A 20,290-nucleotide genomic window follows, 5' to 3' on the forward strand; every position below is an offset into this window, starting at 1 on the left:
ATACTGACATAACCTGAAAGGCCGCTCAGCAAGGAAGAAGCCACTGTTCCAAAACCGCCATAAAAAGCCAGACTACGGTTTGCAACTGCACTTGGGGACAAAGATCGTACTTTTTGGAGAAATGTCCTCTGGTCTGATGAAACAAAAATAGAACGGACCATCGTTATTTTTGGAGGAAAAAGGGGGAGGCTTGCAAGCCTAAGAACACCATCCCAACCGTGAAGCACCGAGGTGGTAGCATCATGTTGTGGGGGTGCTTTGCTGCAGGAGGGACTGGTGCTCTTCACAAAATAGATGGGAATATGATGTGGATATATTCAAGCAACATCAAGAAATCAGTCAGGAAGTTAAAGCTTGGTCGCAAAGGGGTCTTCCAAATGGACAATGACCCCAAGCATACTTCCAAAGTTGTGACAAAATGGCTTAAGGACAACAAAGTCAAGGTATTGGAGTGGCCATCACAAATTCCTGACCTCAGTCCCATAGAACATTTGTGGGCAGAACTGAAAAAGCTTGTGAGAGCAAGGAAGCCTACAAACTTGACTCAGTTACACCAGCTCTGTCAGGAGGAATGGGCCAAAATTCACCCAACTTATTGTGGGAAGCTTGTGGAAGGCTACCCGAAACGTTTGACCCAAGTTAAACAATTTAAAGGCAATGCCACCAAATACTAATTGAGTGTATGTAAACTTCTGACCCACTGGAAATGTGATGAAAGAAATAAAAGCTGAAATAAATCACTCTATTACATTTCACATTCTTAAAATAAAGTGATCCTAACTGACCTAAGACAGGGAATTTTTACTAGGATTAAATGTCAGGAATTGTGAAAAACTGAGTTTAAATGTAGTTGGCTAAGGTGTATGTAAACATCCGACTTCAACTAGATATTACAGATAATACAGTCCCAAACTGTTGTCATATCTAAGTGTGTTGTAATTCAAATGCCACAACCTCCCCATTTATGTCTGCAGGGAAACAGGAGTATGGGCCCTCCAACATTAGTCCCCTGGTTTAATGAACTGTCCAATTACATTCCTTTAGTAATATCAAATAAGGATTCAGGAATGTGGTGTGGCGTGAGGTCCACTATTACTGAAGCATGACACTTGATATTAATGAAAAAACAAGAGTGAATTTAGTTTAATAATTTTGTTATTACATTGGTTAAAATTATTACATTCATAAGTTACCCACTTCAATTTGATAATCAATGCATAATGTAATAATTAAATTATGCACAAACTTTAGCATTATAAACATTGGCAATCTACATTATCAGCATTTATTCAATTATACATATAAAAGCTATTACATTGTCTGTTATTACATTGTTAGTTGCTACATTGTTCAAGGTGGACAAACTTCATACATGCTAAAATACATACTTTCACAATGACAGAAAATCCTAATATTTAACTTTAGACAACTACACATCAGAACACAGATACTTGTTTTTTATTTTCAAACCTTTTATTCCCTACATTTGTAATCCGTCAGATGAAATACTTAATGTATTTGAAACACACAATCATGTTACACAACAGGCAAAAACAAAGCCATGGGGGTCCTGGGAATGTGCTCCATCATATGACTCAAGACAAAGTCTCAAGCAATGGCTTTTTCACTTAATTACTGGGGAGAGGCAACAAACTCATTCAAAGATGGCCACTATAATGAGGTTGTTTAATTTTGAAACATCCGATATTTCTGTACGACCTTCCTTGATCAACCCTGACCTAAAACCACAAAAGGGTACATGAAAATACATTCACAAGAAAATATCGGTATATGATAAACCTATCTATATATATTTTGGTCTGAAACAACATCAAAAAGTGACAAATAATCCTCATCAGTCCCAACCAGAAGTGTTCTCTAGAGGTTATGGAACAACAACCTTCTCCCACCTTGACGAACAACCCTTGCCAAGTGTTAACTGGGTGCACTGGGGCATCTGTAGAGTTCTGTTTCTTTTTGGTTCAGTTGAGCTGTCGTAGCAGGAAGGTCTGACCTGAGCCGTGAGTTTCCTCACAGCAGTAACGACAGTCTTTGGTGCCTATGTATGACTCATCCCCTGTGTTGCTGTAAAACAGTGACTGTTTAGCTGTTTGACCTGACTTGTGTAAAGGAGAACAGTCCAGAGTGGAGTGAGTCCTTATCGGTTGATGGTGTTATAGGAGGTCTGGGAGGCTGGATCCAGGGGCTTGGCCGAGGCCTCTGCCTCATGCTGGTCCTCAGGGCCGGCCTCGATAATGGGCTCCTTATCCTCCTCTGTATCCTCGTCACAGTGGGGGAGCTGGAAGAAAGAAGTCAGGCCATGCAGGTCGGCCATCCGGTGGAAGGCACGCAGGACCAGGTACATTATCATCAGCCCTAGAAACAGGTACACTACAGAGAGAACAAAATTAATTCAAGAAGCGTTATACATGGACATAAGTCACTTGTCTCACAAAGCACAAACTCACCACACTGGTGTGCTCGTGGTGCATTCCTGATGGACAAGGTGGCCAACTTTTCAACAGGCTTCCTCACGATACAGTTCTGCTTTTATGCCATATCATGGTTCATTTGTTTCAGTGCAGGTCAATAAGCAGAGTAGACTTACACCTCCCTTGTGACTTTAAATTCTGTCATGCCATGTTGTGGGGTATATATATATTTTTTGTACTTTACCCCTTTTTCTCTCCCCAATTTTGAGATATCCAAATTGGTAGTTACTGTCTTGTCCCGTCGCTGCAACTCCCATACGGACTTGGGAGAGGCGAAGGTCGAGAGCAATGCGTTCTCTAAAACACGACCCTGCCAAGCCGCACTGCTTCTTGACACAATGCTCGTTTAACCCGGAAGCCAGCCACACTAATGTGTCGGAGAAAACACTGTACAACTGGTAACCAAAGTCAGAGTGCATGCAGCCGGCCCGCCACAAGGAGTCATTAGAGAGCGATGGGACACAGACAACCCGGTCGGCCAAACCCTCCCCTAACCTGGACGACGCTGGGCCAATTGTGCGCCGCCTCATGGGTCTCCCGGTCGTGCCGGCTGCGACACAGCCTGGGATCGAGCCCGGGTCTGTAGTGATACCTCTAGCACTGGGATGCAGTGCCTTAGACCGCTGCACCACTCAGGAGGCTTTGTAGGGTATTCACAGGAAAAGTGTATTCTGATATGAGCAAAACCACCTATTTTCTAGTAGTTGCTAATCCTCCTAGGAAATGAGAACAACCAATCAGGAGGATCTGGCCTACATAGTTAGGGCCCTGTGTTTTGGTTGATCATGTCAGATGACAGATTTTAACCTTTGAGAATTACACCCAAAATTAAAGCAATTGTCTGAGGATGGTGCTGGACCATACGACAAAAAATATATATATTTAAAAAGGGGAAAGTGTGATGAACAAGCTTTAAACAAAAGTTAAAATCCAGGTCATGTGACATGATCAAACAAAACACAGTGCCCTAAAACAAGGCAACAAGTTGCGTATTGAAACAATGCGCGCGGACCCCGAGACAACGCCACAGAGCCAGCCACCACAATAGCAGTACAACAAACACCACTAGGCTCTAAACAGTGAGGTTATTTTGAGAGAGAATAAAAGGGTAATTCAATTATACCTTAAACTAAGAGCATGACTCTGATAAAATGTCATGTGACAACATGAAATCCCTCCCAGTACAAGTGGGGTAGATGGTGGTGTGGTATCGTTAACTCCCTACTGCAACATGTCCTTAAGACGAGAGCAATCACACCACACATTGCACTCTTCCCAAAACAAGAAGCCCAATTGAAATTCACACATGCAGTATACCAACCAAATCACTGACATTGTGAGATACATGGAGGGGGCAGTGGTGCGACACCGTTTAGTTTCCTCCTGAAAACCACAAGAGGGCCTCCTCAAACTTCTACAAATATAGTCAAAACGATAAACCGTATTGCATATATGCAGTATCAGAATTACATGTCTATGGTCAACACAGGGATAAGGAATGCATACATTTTCTTTCATCAGCTGAGCCAGGTTAACTGGGAAAGTCACGCCAAGTCATCATTCTGAACTAATATCTCCTGACATTTGGCCCACAAGAAGTCTATACATTGAACACAATGTAGAGCATGTGGCTCAGTTGGTAGAGCATGGTGTGTGCAACGCCAGGGTTGTGGGTTCGATTCCCATCGGGGGCCAGTCCAAAAAAAATATAAAAAAAAATAAATGCATGAAATGAAATGTATGCATTCACTACTGTAAGTCGCTCTGGATAAGAGCGTCTGCTAAATGACTAAAATGTAATGTAAAATGTAGAGCAGAGGTGTCCTGTCCTCTCTCATCTTCAAATGAGGAGTATTTCAAATATATCTTACAATAAGCTCATTTTAAAAAAATAAGAAGATTATTTTATTTTTTATTAGTTCTTAAAAATCGCTTCCTTGGACGTTATGGACCCTTTTGACTGGAATGCACTACTTGAGGGGAGGAGGAGCACTCAGGAGGCGCCATGATGACTTGGCGTGACTTTCCCGGTTAACCTTCACTCAAGTGTCTGCACATGGTCCAAACTGTCAAGTCTACTTATTCCTATTCATACCCCTGTGCTTAAAACATTGATGCAAACTCCACCCAATCATTCCGTCACTGTTCACACTATTGTTTCCTTGTTTTCGATTCATAGGAAAGAGACTTCAGGGCAAACAATTCTAACATGACATCATGAACACCAATATTTAAGTTGAATGAGTAATGAGTATCACAGAATTTCTATGACATCAGTCTGAGCAGTGTCAGTGTGCCACGCCCTGTTATCAAACACAGACTAGTTCATGACTCACCCATCACAGAGATCTTATAGAGCGACCTGAACTTCTGTCCGGGCTTCTCGCCGGGCACGTAGTCGCCCAGGCCGATGGTACACAGCGTGATGAAGCAGAAGTATATGGCGTCCAGGAAGGACCAGGTGTCCTCGATGTGGCTGAAAACCACGGCGGGTACCACAAAGAAGCCCAGCACCACCAGCAGCAGCAGGATGGCAAAGTGGAAGGCAGTGGCGGTGAGAGGGTCCAGGCCGATCCTCTGGCGGCACATGCTGATGGGCCCGTAGGTCACCGGGTGCATGAGTCTCTGGACGCAGGCGGTGAGCACCAGCATGGTGAAGGGCACTCCCAGCAGGGCGTAGAAGATGGAGAAGGCTTTTCCCGTGTCCGACAGGGGCGTAGTGTGCCCATATCCTGGGGAGGGTGGAGAGAAAGTAAGAGAGAGAAAAAAAGAGCAAGAGCATAGAAGTTATTAGGATCCCATACAAGCAAACAGCACAATGGCAGATAACATGCCGTTGCCAGAGGTTACTGATCTCGCCATCCAACAAATTAAAGCTATGATGGAAACAAATCGGTTATCATTGAACAAAATGAAAGTTAACACAATCCATGATAGAAACCGCAAACAATCAAACAATCAAAAGGTGAACCAGTAATAAGCTGAAACCTTTTTAAAGTAGGCTACCTAAGGGCTGATTTCTTTCATTTCAAGAGTAGCCCGTTTTGAATAATCTCTGAAAAGCGTGACTCACTCACCCCTCTCAAATGTTAATTTGACTAATAAGCTAAGCTACCTCCCTTTTCCAACCCCCCCCCAAAAAAGGAGACATTCTAGAAAGTCCTTTCACTCAACAAAAACGAGCTGATCGTGGACTACAGGAGAGAGCAGGAGAGTGAGCACGCCCCCCATCCAGACCGGGCCGCAGTGGAGAGGGTCCTTGGCGTGCACATCACTAACAACCTGAAGAAGTTCGACGAACTGGCTTGTTGGAAAGGTGGCATCCTATGACGGTGCCACTTTAAAAGTCACTGAGCTCTTCAGTAAGGTCATTCTACTGCCAGTGTTTGTCTATGGAGATTGCATGGCGGTGTACTTGGTTTTATACACCAGTCAGCAAAGGCTGTGGCTGAAATATCTGAATCCACTCATTTGAAGGGGTGTCCCTGTGGCTCAGTTGGTAGAGCATGGTGTTTGCAACGCCAGGGTTGTGGGTTTGATTCTCACGGGGGGCCAGTATGAGAATATATTTTTTTTTAAATGTATGAAATGAATTTAAATGTATGCATTCACTACAGTAAGTCGCTCTGGATAAGAGCGTCTGCTAAATGACTAAAATGTAAAATGTGTCCACATACATCAAAAAATAAAACAACATGTAAAGTGTTGGTCCCATGTTTCATGACCTGAAATAAAAGATGCCAGAAATTTCACACAAACAAAAAGCTTATTTCTCTAAAATATTGTGCACAAATTTGTTTACATCCCTGTTAGTGAGCATTTCTCCTTTGCCAAAACAATCTATCCACCTGACAGGTATGGCATATCAAGAAGTTGAATAAACAGCATGATAATTACACAGGTAAACATTGTGCCAAAGGCCATTCTAAAATGTGCTGTTGTCACAACACGATGCCAAAGTTGTCTCAAGTTGTGGGAATGTGCAATTGGCATGCTGACTTCAGGAATTTCCACCAGAGCTGTTGCCAGACAATTGAATGTTCATTTCTCTACCATAAGCCACCTCCCATGTTGTTTTAGAGAATTTGGCAGTACGTCCAACTGGCCTCGCAACCGCAGACCACATGTATGGCGTTGTGTGGGTGAGCGGTTTGCTGATGTCAACGTTGTGAACAGAGTGCCCCATGGTGGCGGTGGGGATATGGTATGGGCAGGCATAAGCTACGGACAACAAACACAATTGCATTTTATCAATGGCCATTTGAATGCACAGAGATACCGTGACGAGATCCTGAGGCCCATTGTCGTGCCATTCATCCCCCGCCATCACCTCATGTTTCAGCATGATAATGCACGGTCACATGTCGCAAGGATCTGTACACAATTCCTGGAAGCTGAACATGTCTCAGTTCTTCCATGGCCTGCCTACTCACCAGACATGTCACAAATTATGCATGTTTGGGATGCTCTGGATCGACGTGTACGACAGCGTGTTCCAGTACCCACCAATATCTAGCAACTTCGCACAGCCATTCAAGAGTGGAACAACATTCCACAATCAACTCTATGCGAAGGAGATGAGTCACGCTGCAATAAGCAAATGGCACTCACACCAGATACTGACTGGTTTTCTGATCCACGCTCGTACCTTTTTTATAAGGTATCTGATATATTTCGGTCTGTGATATTTCTTAAACTATATAGTGTGCATTGTTTTCTATTTTATTATTGCACTGTTGGAGCAAATCTGTGTACGCGACAAATAAAACTTATTTGATTTGTAATAAAACCCCCAAAACTACTTTCAGGTCAAACTCTGTGTTCATTTCACAAGATACTCAAGTTATGTTAGTGTCCTGAAAAGTAAGAGGGGAACTCATATTTAGCCTAATATAGCCTGCAGACCACTACACACAAAGGAACTCCCATGTGACAATAAATCAAAATAAGGTTGATGAAAGGGAGCGTCGCTTGCTTTTCAAAACTACACATTGCTGAACAAAAATTTACACAACAACCGTTCCTTCCGCAGATGGCCCTGTATGAACAGGGAAAAGTGCATTTTAAAATAGCATTTGCTGCATTTTAATCAGACTTGACCTAACTAAAAACGAGAGCAAAAACAGCTCAATTGATGGAAAGAAAAAAGTAAAAACAGCCCTGGGATAAAGGAATGCCTAGGTAACACAATACCATAGCTAAATAAATGTCCAGAGACAAAGCAAGCACGGTCACAATACAAATCAAAGTTGGTTGGTCACGTACACAGTTTAGCAGATGTTATAGTGGTTCCTCTTGTCCAGGTGGGATAAGGCAGTGTGCAATGCAATGGAGATTGGGTCGTCCGTAGATCTGTTGGGACGGTATGCAAATTGTAGTAGCTCTAGGGTGTCAGGTAAGATGGAAGTGATATGGTCCTTAACTAGCCTCTCAAAGCACTTCATGATTACATAAGTGAGTGCTACGGGGCGATAGTTTGACATCACTTCCGTCACACTTTCGAGTTGTCTCTGCTCCTCACTCAACTTTTTTTTCATTATTTTTTTTTATTTCATTTAACTTTTTCACCCCAGATGCTTTATCTGGACATGGATCTGCAGGACAAAAAAAATAACATTATGCCTTCTCATTTAGAGGTCGGACGATTTTTCAACGCCGATGACGATTAATCGGCCGATTAAAAAAAAAAGTGTTATAATGACAATTACAACAATACTGAATGAACACTTATTTTAACTTAATATAATACATCAATAAAATCAATTTAGCCTCAAATAAACAATAAAACATGTTCAATTTGGTTTAAATAATGCAAAAACAAAGTGTTGGAGAAGAAAGTAAAAGTGCAATATGTGCCATGTAAGAAAGCTAATGTTTAGGGCACTGCGTTCATCCACCTCTGGCCTGCTCGCCTCCCCTACCTCTGCGGAAGCACAGTTCCCGCTCAGCCCAGTCAAAACTGTTCGCTGCTCTGGCACCCCAATGGTGGAACAAGCTCCCTCACGACGCCAGGACAGCGGAGTCAATCACCACCTTCTGGAGACACCTGAAACCCCACCTCTTTAAAGAATACCTGGGATAGGATTAAGTAATCCTATCATCTCGAAAACAAAACGTTTTTTTTTTCTTTCAGTGAAATACGGAACCGGTCCGTATTTTATCTAACGGGTGGCATCCCTAAGTCTAAATATTCCTGTTACACTGCACAACCTTCAATGGCATGTCATAATTACGTAAAATTCTGGCAAATTAGTTCGCAACAAGCCAGGCAATGAACGCAAGAGCAGTGACACAATTTCATGTTAGCAGGCAATATTAACTAAATATGCAGGTTTAAAAACATTTACTTTTGTATTGATTTTAAAGAAAGACATTGATGTTTATGGTTAGGTACATTGGTGCAACGACAGTGCTTTTTTCGCAAATGCGCTTGTTAAATCATCACCCGTTTGTCGAAGTAGGCTGTGATTCGATGAGAAATTAACAGGCACCGCATCGATTATATGCAACGCAGGACACGTTAGATAAACTAGTAATATCATCAACCATGTGTAGTTAACTAGTGATTATGTTAAGATTGATCGTTTTTTATAAAGATAAGTTTAATAGTAGCTAGCAACTTACCTTGGCTTCTTGCTGCCCTCGCGTATCAGGTAGTCAGCCTGCCATGCAGGCTCCACGTGGAGTGCAATGTAAGGCAGGTGGTTAGAGCGTTGGACTAGTAACCAGAAGGTTGCAAAAACTAATCCCCGAATCCCCCCTGAACAAGGCAGTTAACCCCTGTTCTAGGCCGTCATTGAAAATAAGAATGGTGTTCTTAATCTGACTTGCCTAGTTAAATAAAGGTGTAGTAAAATATATATAAATAATTGTTTAAAACATTTTTTTTAATTCAAATTTTTAAAAAAACAACCTAATATTTAAAAATATATATATTTTTTTACAAACATTTAAAAAAAAAAAATCGGCAATTCGGTGGCCAAAAATACAGATTGTTATGAAAACTTGAATCGGCCCTAATTAAAATCGGCCATTCCGATTAAATCGGTCGACCTCCATTCTCATTGCAGGTCGCTGTACTCATAATATGCAGGAGTACTATCACCTTATGGTGAGGATAGCCAAGTTGCAAGCCCGGCTTCAGACGCAATCATTAGGTAAGGGCAATTTAAGTGTAGGAAAGGATGATACAGCATCTGTGCCACCAGTAAATACAGGTAGTGGTGTTAATCCCCCTGCACAGTCCCAGCAGCCGGACAATTTTTTCACGGCTTCTTGAAAGAAATGCTGTCGGCATGATCAACCGGTGTCGCTCATTCAGCCGATAGAAACTGTCAACCGGTATTCACCACTAAGCAACGAGTCTGAGTCACAGCCTTCTCAGGTCTCTCCTCCACCCATTACAGGGTTTGAGCCGCCGAAGCCTCCCACCATTAGCTCTGACAAATTGAAAACCCCTAGTCATTGGCGACTCCATTACCCGCAGTATTAGACTTAAAAATAATCATCCAGCGATCATACACTGTTTACCAGGGGGCAGGGCTAATGACGCAAAGGCTAGTCTGAAGATGGTGCTGGCTGAGGCTAATACTGGTGAGTGTAGAGATATTGTTATCCAGGTCGGCACCAACGATGTTAGGATGAAACAGTCAAAGGCCCTAAGCGCAAAATAGCTTCAGCGTGTAGCTTAGCTAGAAAGATGTGTTGGCATCGAGTAATTGTCTCTGGCTCCCTCCTAGTTAGGGAGAGCGATTAGCTCTACAGAAGACTCGCACAACTCAATCGCTGGTTGAGAACAGTCTCCCAAAAGATTGAATTTGTAGATAATTGGGCCCTCTTTCTTGAGATTCATGCAGTGGTGGAAAAAGTACCAAATTGTCATACTTGAGTAAAAGTTTTAAAAAAATACCTTAATAGAACATGACTCAAGTCACCCAGTAAAATACTACTTGAGTAAAAGGTCTAAAAGTATTTGATTTTAAATATACTTAAGTATCAAAAGTAAATGTAATTGCTAAAATATCATTAAGCATCACTAGTAATATTATAAATCATTTCAAATTCCTTACATTAGGCAAACCAGATGGCACCATTTTCTTGTTTTTATTTACGGATAGCCAGGGGAACACTCCAACACTGGAGGGGTGATCTCATCTTATCTATCGACATAGACAGGGCTCTAACTCATCTAAAGACCTCCTCCATTCCTGTCATTATTGAAAGAGATTGTGAAACCTCAAATCTCAAAATAGGACTACTTAATGTTAGATACCTCATTTCTAAGGCAGTCAGTCAATTAACTAATCAAAAACTTGATGCGATTGGCCTGACAAACATGGCTTAAGCCTGATGAATTAACTGCGTTAAATGAGGCCTCTCCTCCTGGTTACACTAGTGATCATATCCCCCACACATACCGCAAAGGTGGTGTTGCTAACATTTATGACAGCAAATTTACATTTACAAAAAAATAAATATGGCGTTTTCTTCTTTTGAGGTTCTAGTCATGAAATCTATGCAGCCTACTCAATCAATTTTATAGCTACTGTTTACAGGCCTCCTGGGCCGTATACAGCATCCCTCACGGAGTTCCATGAATTCCTATCAGAACAGGTAGTCATGGCAGACAATATTCGGAGCACTCATCAACTCTGGGTTCTAGACGCCCTTCCAGACTCCCTCCACCTAGCCAAGGACGTCAGAGTACAAACATCTGTTAACCCTTTAAACCAATAGAAATCTAGAATGCTGCCGTAGATTACTGAGACTTTGAGATAAAACTAATTGTCTCAAGTGACAATTCCAAGTTAACTTAGTTTAAAACAGCACAACCTCTTCTTTAATGACACCACATTTGTCAATAGGAATGACAACATTTGTCTTCCATTGTGTAAAGATTAACACTCAACGCAACAAAGAACTTGAGTATTTAAACTGTAGTAAATCTGACTAAATTACTCATTCAGAATGTAATGTACCAAGTATAATATATTATACTTAAATATTATTTACATAAATATTAAATATTTATTTTTATGCCAGAGGACAATATTCAGAAAGTATTTCATAATCCACAAAGTAATCTATTTGATTGTTACAGAAGTATGAATTGTTGTCAATGTAAAAAATGCAAACAACTATTCAGAGACTATTTCAAAATGTAGATAACCCCTCTCAAAAAGATTGAGTACAAACCAGGCCTGACAAAATGTAGAAATAGTAGCCTACTTTGACAACAATTCAGTGAATTGGATTTGGTGGCAGACAGGTTGGCGTTAAACACCAGATCTGAAAAAATAAACAGACTCATACCACTTTTAAAAACAACTCTAAAACCCACTTTCACTTTAGGCCTCCTATCATCTCCAACTCCTCTTCCTCCCTGCCTTCTGCTGCTGAGCCCTGACTCTACACATCACTTCACTCACCTTCACTGACCTAAGAGAAACAGACTGAGGAAGAGAGAGGAGCAGAGCAACAAATAGGATACAATTGTGGTCAGAAACGTCATCGCGCTCTCTCACACCGTCTCTCAACCATACACACGCTCTTCTTAATAAATCACCTCTTAGGGGTTTCCATAATAAATTGTGTGATACAGTTACTCGCCTCCCATTCCACCCACCCGCACACATTATGATGCTATACAGCACATTCAAATCAACCAAAATTATTTTATGAAACCCTTAGTGGCTAGATTGTTTCTGAGTTAATGGTGTGCATATGTACAGTGTGTCAGACTGATGGATAATCAGACAGGAGAGAGTACACAAAGACATTAATGAATATGTTCATAGATGGGTCAGTTTATAACCATAAAGGCTATATAGGGTACACACACTCCAAGACCCATGGTCAGATTACTTTCCATGGATGGTAAGAAGTCAAAGTATGTCCCACAAGTTTATAGATTCGACACATCAACCACTGTTTATTTATTTAGGATGTAGAAAATAAAATATTAAAAGATGACACTGTGTGCAATTTAGCTAAACAGGTTTAGAATAATTCCTCATCTATTTTGATGGGCAAACAAAGTTAGCTGGTTGTCTTTGTAGGGAGGGAGTGAGATGATCATGTGACAGCGTTGTGAGCGAAGCACAATGTTGCCTCCAACTCTCATTTTCTTGCCTGACAGGCAAACTACAGATGTTAGCTGCTTCGTTACAAAGCTAGGACAGTTTCGAAAAAATGAATTGCTTTGGTAGAAATAGGACAAAAGGAAACGTGTTAGCTGGCTATTTAAACAAATATCATTGCAACTCAATATCATATGAGCTCCACTGCACAGACATCTACCCTAACACTTAAAAAAAAAAAATGTTATCCTGTATCTCGACACAGTAACCAAGTACAGTCATGGCCTAGAAACCTTCCAGCTGTCTACTGGACCCTATTCCAACTAAACTACTGAAAGAGATACTTCCTGTGCTTGGCACTCCTATGTTGAACATAATAAACGTCTCCCTATCATCCGGCTGTATTCCAAGCTCACTAAAAATGGCAGTAATAAAGCCTCTCCCGAAAAAGCCAAACCTTGACACGGAAGTTAAATCTCCCATTCCTCTCAAAAACTTTATTAGGAACACCATTCCACAGGGATGTTGGCCCATGTTGACTCCAATGCTTCCCAGTTGTGTTAAGTTGGCTGGATGTCCTTTGGGTGGTGGACCATTCTTGATACACACTGGAAACTTGTGTGGAAAAACCCAGCAGCATTGCAGTTCTTGACACAAACCGGTGCGCCTGGCACTTACTACCATACCCCGTTCAAAGGCACTTAAATCTGAACTCATGAGGCCGCAGATGCTCACCCACATCCACCACACATTGCTCGCAAAACCTCTTAGTGACTCCCCCCTTGACAGTAGAGATTTTCTTTTACAGTTTAGAGTTAATTTCATGCAATTCTACACATTTTGCAATGGGGCGTAGAATAGATTAAGCAATGTTAAAACAAATTTCCTGCAATTCTACTCATTTCGCCATGGGGTGGAGCGTCAAATTAGCTGTTTTACAGTTAATTTCCTGCAATTCTACACTAGTCAGTGTGGAGAGAAATTATGTCTGAGTGAGACTAATTTACAAAATCAACGGGGGCCCCAAAGCCAGTAATTCAACTATGATAACATCTTTTAGATAGCTAGCAGCTAAACTAGTTTAGCTATCTAAAAGATGTTAGCTGACATGGGCTAATTGACTCACTATCAGTGACTGAGAAAAACTGCTGACGCATAACCACATTTTGAAATTGTACCTTGTTTAGTGTAGTCAGTCTACTATTCTAACTGACCCTGAATGAGTCAGTGGAAATTGATCTGAGGGTATTCAAAAGGAGGGCCGCCAGTTGCCCATCCCTACTCTAATAACTAACCTCTACGGCAGGGGTGGGCAACTCCAGTCCTCGAGGGCCTTTTTTTAAATTTTACCTTTATTTATACAGGTTTATTCTCATTGAGATAAATATCTCTTTTCCAAGAGAGACCTGGTCCAATAGCAGCAAGGGGAACAACGTTTCAGACAAACCAAATTACATACACTCACACAACATTAAACAATACTATAAAACACACATACAGTACAACAAAAACATATTACATTTAAAAACACAAACATCTTGACTAAAAACAGCTGGCCTAAAAACAATTACACTCTTCTATGATATATACATCGATCAAGTGTTTGAACTCCATCAACGAAACTAGATCATCACATTTTAAAATGTTCAAAAGAGAATTCCAGGACCACGGTGCTAAGTAACTAAAACTATTTCTACCATGACCGGTTCTAATTTTTGGTACTGTTAGAAGCAAATCAGAATGGGACCGTAATTGATACTTATTTACTGACCTAACTAAAAGAAGAACAGAGATAAAATGGCATTTTACCCAATATGGCCTTATAAATCAGTGTATACCAGTGTTTAATCCGACGCAAGGTCAATGACGACCATGATTTGTAATGAACCTGAGGGCTGCATGATACACTGAATCAAGTGCTCTCAGGGTAGTGACTGAGGCCTGCATATATATATATATATATATATAAAATCACTAAAATCTAAAACCGACAGTAATGTACATCGTACCAGCTCCTTCCTGGCCTCAAAAGAAAAACAACCTTATGCCGGTAATAAAATCCTATTTTCAGCTTGAGCTTCCTTATCAAGTTCTCTACATGCACAGTGAAGCGCAGCATCAACCCACACACCCAAATATTAGTACACTTTAACTTGCTCTATATTATGTCCAGCCAATGTAGCAATGACATGATTTATAACATGCCTGGCATTTGAAAATACCATGCATTTTGTTTTACCCGAATTTATAATCAGCTTTAAATCATACAGATTTTGTTTGATGGTAAATGCTCTTTGGGCATTTTCAAAAGCTAAAGAAACTACTACCACTTGAATAAAGAACAGTATCATCTGCATAAAAATGAACATCCGCTGTTTCAATAAGATCCCCAATGTTGTTGATATACAAAATGAGCAACAGTGGGCCCAAAATAGAACCTTTCAGAACACCTGAGCACACCTCTATGTACTCAGATTTGCAACCATCCGCCATTACACATTGTGTACGATTTGATAGGTAATTTATAAACCAATCTAGAGCATGACCAGTAATTCCACAACATTTTAACCTTTGCACTAACACAGCATGGTCCACGGTGTCAAAAGCCTTCGACAAATCAATAAAAACAGACACACAATGTAACTTCTTATCAAGAGCACAGCGGATGTTATTTAAAACCTTCAATGTTGATGAAACAGCTGTGGCCAGACCTAAAACCTGATTGCATTCCATTTAAGATAGTTTTCTTGGAAGTAGGTCTTTAGCTGCCTACTAACTAAGGACTCCAGTACCTTTGATAGTACAGACAATTTTGAAATGGGTCGATAGTTGTCAAGTAGCGAGGGATCTCCACCTTTCAGGAGAGGCAGTACAGAAGCAGATTTCCATAACTTGGGGATTTCCTTAACATCAAGCGTAAGGTTAAAAACACATGTTAAGGGGGGAGCAATGATGTCAGCGGCTAGGTGTAGGAGGCGGGGGTCTAGTTCATCAGAACCAGGAGATTTTTTTTATCAATTTCTTTCAGGGCCTTACACACTTCTGAAACAGAGAAGGATGAAAAGGAAAACCTGGTGAAGGAGTGCACAGGGGTCTCAGGTACATTTATAGGGGGCTCAATTATACCTTTGACCTTTTCAAATAAACTGCCTGCATCTAAAAAATGCTGGTTCAAGGCTTTCAGAATGGAGGATCTCAGTTACAATCTGAGTGTCGACCAACAAAAAACAATTATTGTTTAGGAAGCTGTGCATCTTTTCTGCACTCCAAACCTTTCACTACTTGCCAAAATTTGGATGGATTATTAAAATTTTGTGAAGTAGATTTCAGGTAGTGGTCTGCTTTCAATTTACGGATCATAGCCACACCCATATTTCAAAGACATTTAAAAGCCATCCAATCATCTGCCAAACCAGTCCCTCTTGCTTTAGCCCACATAGCATTTCGTTCCCTTATGATTTTTGTAAGTTCCTTAGTAAACCAAGGGTTCTCTCTGCCATTAATCCTGAATTTTTTAAAAGGGGCATGCCTATTGCATACATCCTGGAATGCATTGTGGAAGTAAGAAAAGGCTAGTTCAACATCAGGGATTAATTCCATTCAATGCTAGATACATCATGTAAAAAACCTTGAATATCAAACCGCTTCCAGTTTCTTTTCATAATGACACGTGGAGAATGCTTAGGAATTTTACCATCTCTCACACAGGCAATAGCACAGTGAAAATACCAGAAGCATTAAAACGATGAGGAGTATTGGTTAAGATCAAATCAATCAAAGTGGATTTCAGAGGATATTTTATATTCAACCTAGCTACACTATTGACAATCTGAGTAAGATTGTAGGTATTGCACAGAATTTTAAGTTGATCAGAGCTAGATGTTAGCCAGTCCTGATTCACCCATCAGGACAAACTCAGAATTGACATTCTGTGATAACAATTTGAAAATACAATCCAGAGAGCCAGCAGTAGCAGATGGAGGTCTATAACAGCAAGATACAATATTTAAAGATGAGCCAAAGTTTAGGTTCAAAGACAGATATTCAAATTGCTTAGGTTTAGTAACAGAAGTCAGAATGACCACAGAGAACTTGTCTTTTACATATACAGCAACACCACCACCCTTAGATTTACGATCTGTACGAAAAACATTGTAACCATTTATGACAATATTTTTGTCTGTAATAGATTTTTTAAGCCAGGTTTCAGAAAGCATAAATACATCCAGGTTGGCAGTTTTTACCATATAGTCACAAAAATCAAGCTTCGGCAGAAGGCTTCTTACATTCATATGCAAAAACTTCAGGCCACTCTGACTACTTAATTCGGCAGGGGTAAGAATGTCAGGACCTGGATTAGACTGGACATTTCCAGACAAAAGAAGCAGCAAGATAATGGCAAGTCTAGATCGAGGGTTACAACATTTGGAGTTACAGACAGCACTTGAACGAGAATCCATAGTCACCAGAGTCTTTAACGCCACATATTTCAGGAGATGTGTGAAGTCCAGAGACATGGTTAAGTACCAAGAGAACAGTCCTGACATGTAAGCGTAAGAGTCCGATTTCTCCGATATTGTTCGGGAGAAATGTGCGTAGTTCTCATGCGCATTTCTGGAGCAAGCGTGGGGTTTCTCACAATACTCGAGGGAGAAACAATCATATATTTCCTCATTCACAGTGCAACGGGCTCCAATGTATCGCCAACATTGTAAAAGCCAAGGGTAGACACCAGCAAAATGAACAGCAGCATCATGTTGCCACAACAAAGGAGTTAAATACTTATTGTCACGACTTCAGCCGAAGTGTTGCAATGAGGAGAGTGTTGCAGTGAATTGGCCCAGCGTCGTCCAGGTTAGCGTCATCCAGACACCGATCAATCTGTATCAAACGCAGCCAGCCAAAACTGCTTGGTGTCACACTTTTAATCCATCCCTAGCAAACACAGCTGATTAATCAAATTGCATTCTGAACTGAAGATCATGATTAGGTGATTATTTGAGTCAGGTGTGTTAGCTGGGGCAAAACTGACACCAATCAGGCCCTCGAGGACTGGAATTGCCCACCCCTTCTCTACGGGATCAGTGTCCCCCCCTGCGGGACAGTTGAGCTAACGTAGGCTGATGTGATTAGCATGAGGTTGTAAGTAACAAAAGAAATTCACAGGACAGAGACTGATATGGGCAGAAGGCTTAAATTCTTGTTAATCTAACGGCACGGTCCAATTTACAGTAGCTATTACAGTGAAAGAATACCATGCTATTTTTTGAGGAGTGCGCACAATTATGAAATGGAAAATGTATTAATAAACCAGTTAGGCACATTTGGGCAGTCGTGAGACAACATTTTGAACAGATATGCAATGGTGCATTGGATCAGTCTAAAACTGTGCACATACACTGCTCCCATCTAGTGGCCAAACCCTAAATTGCGCACGGGCTGGAATAATACATTATGGCCTCTTGCATTTCAAAGATGGTAAAGAGTAAAACGCATGTTTTTTTCTTTGTATTATCTTTTACCATATCTAATGTGTTATTCTCCTAGATTAACTTCACATTTCCACAAACGTCAACGTGTTTCCTTTAAAATGGTATCAAGAATAGGAATATCCTTGCTTCAGGTCCTGAGCTACAGGCAGTTAGATTTAGGTATGTTAATTTAGGCGAAAATTGAAAAAAAGGGTCCGATCCTTATTAACGCACTGATACCGGGGCAAGGTTACCTGAAAATCACAAGGGCCCATTGATGCGTGGCATGTTTTTAGTCACGGAATACAAAATAATGGCTAGTAGGAACTGCAATTGTAATCTGTAAGCGATCAGTGTTTCCTTGAGTATCTTGCTATATTAGCACTTAAATTGTTTAGAATTGTCTATATGGATTTGTCTTATATGGACCAACCGAAACAAAACGGAAACGATGTCGGCCTAACATCGACAAGTATAGGCTATTTACTTACCGACTGTTGTTACTAAAGTGTTGGCGAAGAACAAAGAGGAAGCAAAGTCCCAATTTGAACTCGCAGAAGAATTCGGAAGGATAGATATTCCATACTTATTGGCTTGTAAAACTTTCTCCAAAAAGTTTTCAAGTGATGTTGCATTGACGCAACTTTGGTTGAGAAACTCTTCTTTCAGGACTTGTATGTCACTTTTTAGTTTGTCCTCCACCGGCCGTTCGATGGTGGAGAAAACAAGCGCTCCAAGCAACAGATAAGCAACATAGAATAGTATAAAACCTGTAAGCAGTATCCAAGATTTGTACCCCGAAGACATTTCCCCCTTTTTCCGCTTTCAATGTCATCCGCCAAACTGTTACTTTGTAGCCTACTTCCGTGGCCCCGTCGTCTCCTCAAGTTTTAAGTTTTGGCTGTCCTCCACCCCACTGGTACAAGTTTGACAGGGGTGTGTTCAAACGCCTAGAACTCTGCAGATAAACATTTTGAGAATACACTGCTCCCTGCTGTTCCTAATGATAACCGCAAGTTCTTGGTCTTTTACGTTGTATTTCTATCTGCAACGATATCAACGTTTCAATCCTCCAAATAAGCCCCAGAAAATAGACCAAGACCTGATCCAGAAACAGTGGGGAGGGCTACCCTTTTCCCCAGAGGGTTCTCTTTGGGGTTTTCAAACCCGGATAGGGAAAATATAGGGAAAAGGCTCCAACAATCCCTAGGTGAAGCTATAGACTAAATTATCCAGTCAGTCTCAGATTTGTGAACACTAAAGTGAGGCCAAAGGACCAAAAAGGAACTAGAGCGTTTCACCCTTCTAGTTTCATATGTCCATAATGGCTTCATATAGTTATTGCAGACAGAGATTGCTTCTCCTTGAGCTTTTATGTAAAACTAATACATGTGATTAGGGGAGCCATCGGATCACATGCTGCAGCTGAAGAAAACAGCATCACCAGGATATGTTTTTCTTCTTGCCAACCATACACTGAACTATAGCAGGGCAATGTGCACAGTGAGGATTAGGCAAACACCCTGTTGACTTTATTTGATAGCGTGCCAAAAGGTAATCTAAGACCACTCACATATTTTCACAATAACACGATCAATGCCACATTATCTGGTGAAAACAGAGCCTCTGACTCAGCAAGTTCCCGTTAACCAATTCAGCACCACAGACAGCCCTGGACTGTTGCATTTGAAACCCCGGGGCCCCCAAAACAGATTTTCTTTTAGGAAAACAGCTAACTTTCTGCATTTCAACACATTTTGCCATGGGGCAGATAAAAAATGTGCAATTTTATGCTATTGTACACATTTTATCATTTGGCTGAGAGGTCATTTTGCAGTTTTAAAGCAAATTTCCTGCAATTCTACATATTGTGCCATGGGACAAAGAGAAAAATGTGCTGTTTTATAGCTCATCTCATGCTATTCTTCACATTTTGCCATGAGGCTGAGAGAAAATTGTGCAGTTTTAATGCAAATTTCCCTCCAGTCGGTTGGGGGCCCACTGGAGGTTAGGGGCCTCGGGGAACGTGCTCGCTCGGTAATCCGGGCCTGACCAGCATCTAGTACATGACCTCCCCTTGGGCCCCTTACCTGTTATCATCATTGGAGAAGTCACAAATAAGCCATTCTGGTAGGGGACATACTCGGCCATATGGTTAGAGTGGGCATAAACTGAGAATAGCATTTTGTCACTTGTAAGTGTTGATTTGCCAGTGTGGTTTCCCTTTGACCCGTGATACTTTATTCTA

At 41.0% G+C, this 20,290-nt stretch overlaps 1 protein-coding gene across 1 annotated transcript; it reads right to left on the bottom strand.

The window, feature by feature from the left end:
* Window positions 1-1,119: 1,119 nt before the first annotated feature.
* kcnk6 (potassium two pore domain channel subfamily K member 6) lies at window positions 1,120-18,920 on the bottom strand. Its single transcript, NM_001139781.1, has 3 exons — window positions 18,534-18,920; window positions 4,829-5,224; window positions 1,120-2,391 (listed from the first exon to the last, which is right to left on the bottom strand). The coding sequence occupies exons 1-3, from the start codon at window positions 18,847-18,849 to the stop codon at window positions 2,159-2,161; spliced, it is 945 nt and encodes a 314-aa protein (NP_001133253.1). The 5' UTR covers window positions 18,850-18,920; the 3' UTR covers window positions 1,120-2,158.
* Between the last annotated feature and the right edge of the window lie 1,370 nt (window positions 18,921-20,290).

Source organism: Salmo salar, chromosome ssa20 (assembly GCF_905237065.1).
Source record: "Salmo salar chromosome ssa20, Ssal_v3.1, whole genome shotgun sequence".
NCBI classification, from domain to species: domain Eukaryota; kingdom Metazoa; phylum Chordata; class Actinopteri; order Salmoniformes; family Salmonidae; genus Salmo; species Salmo salar.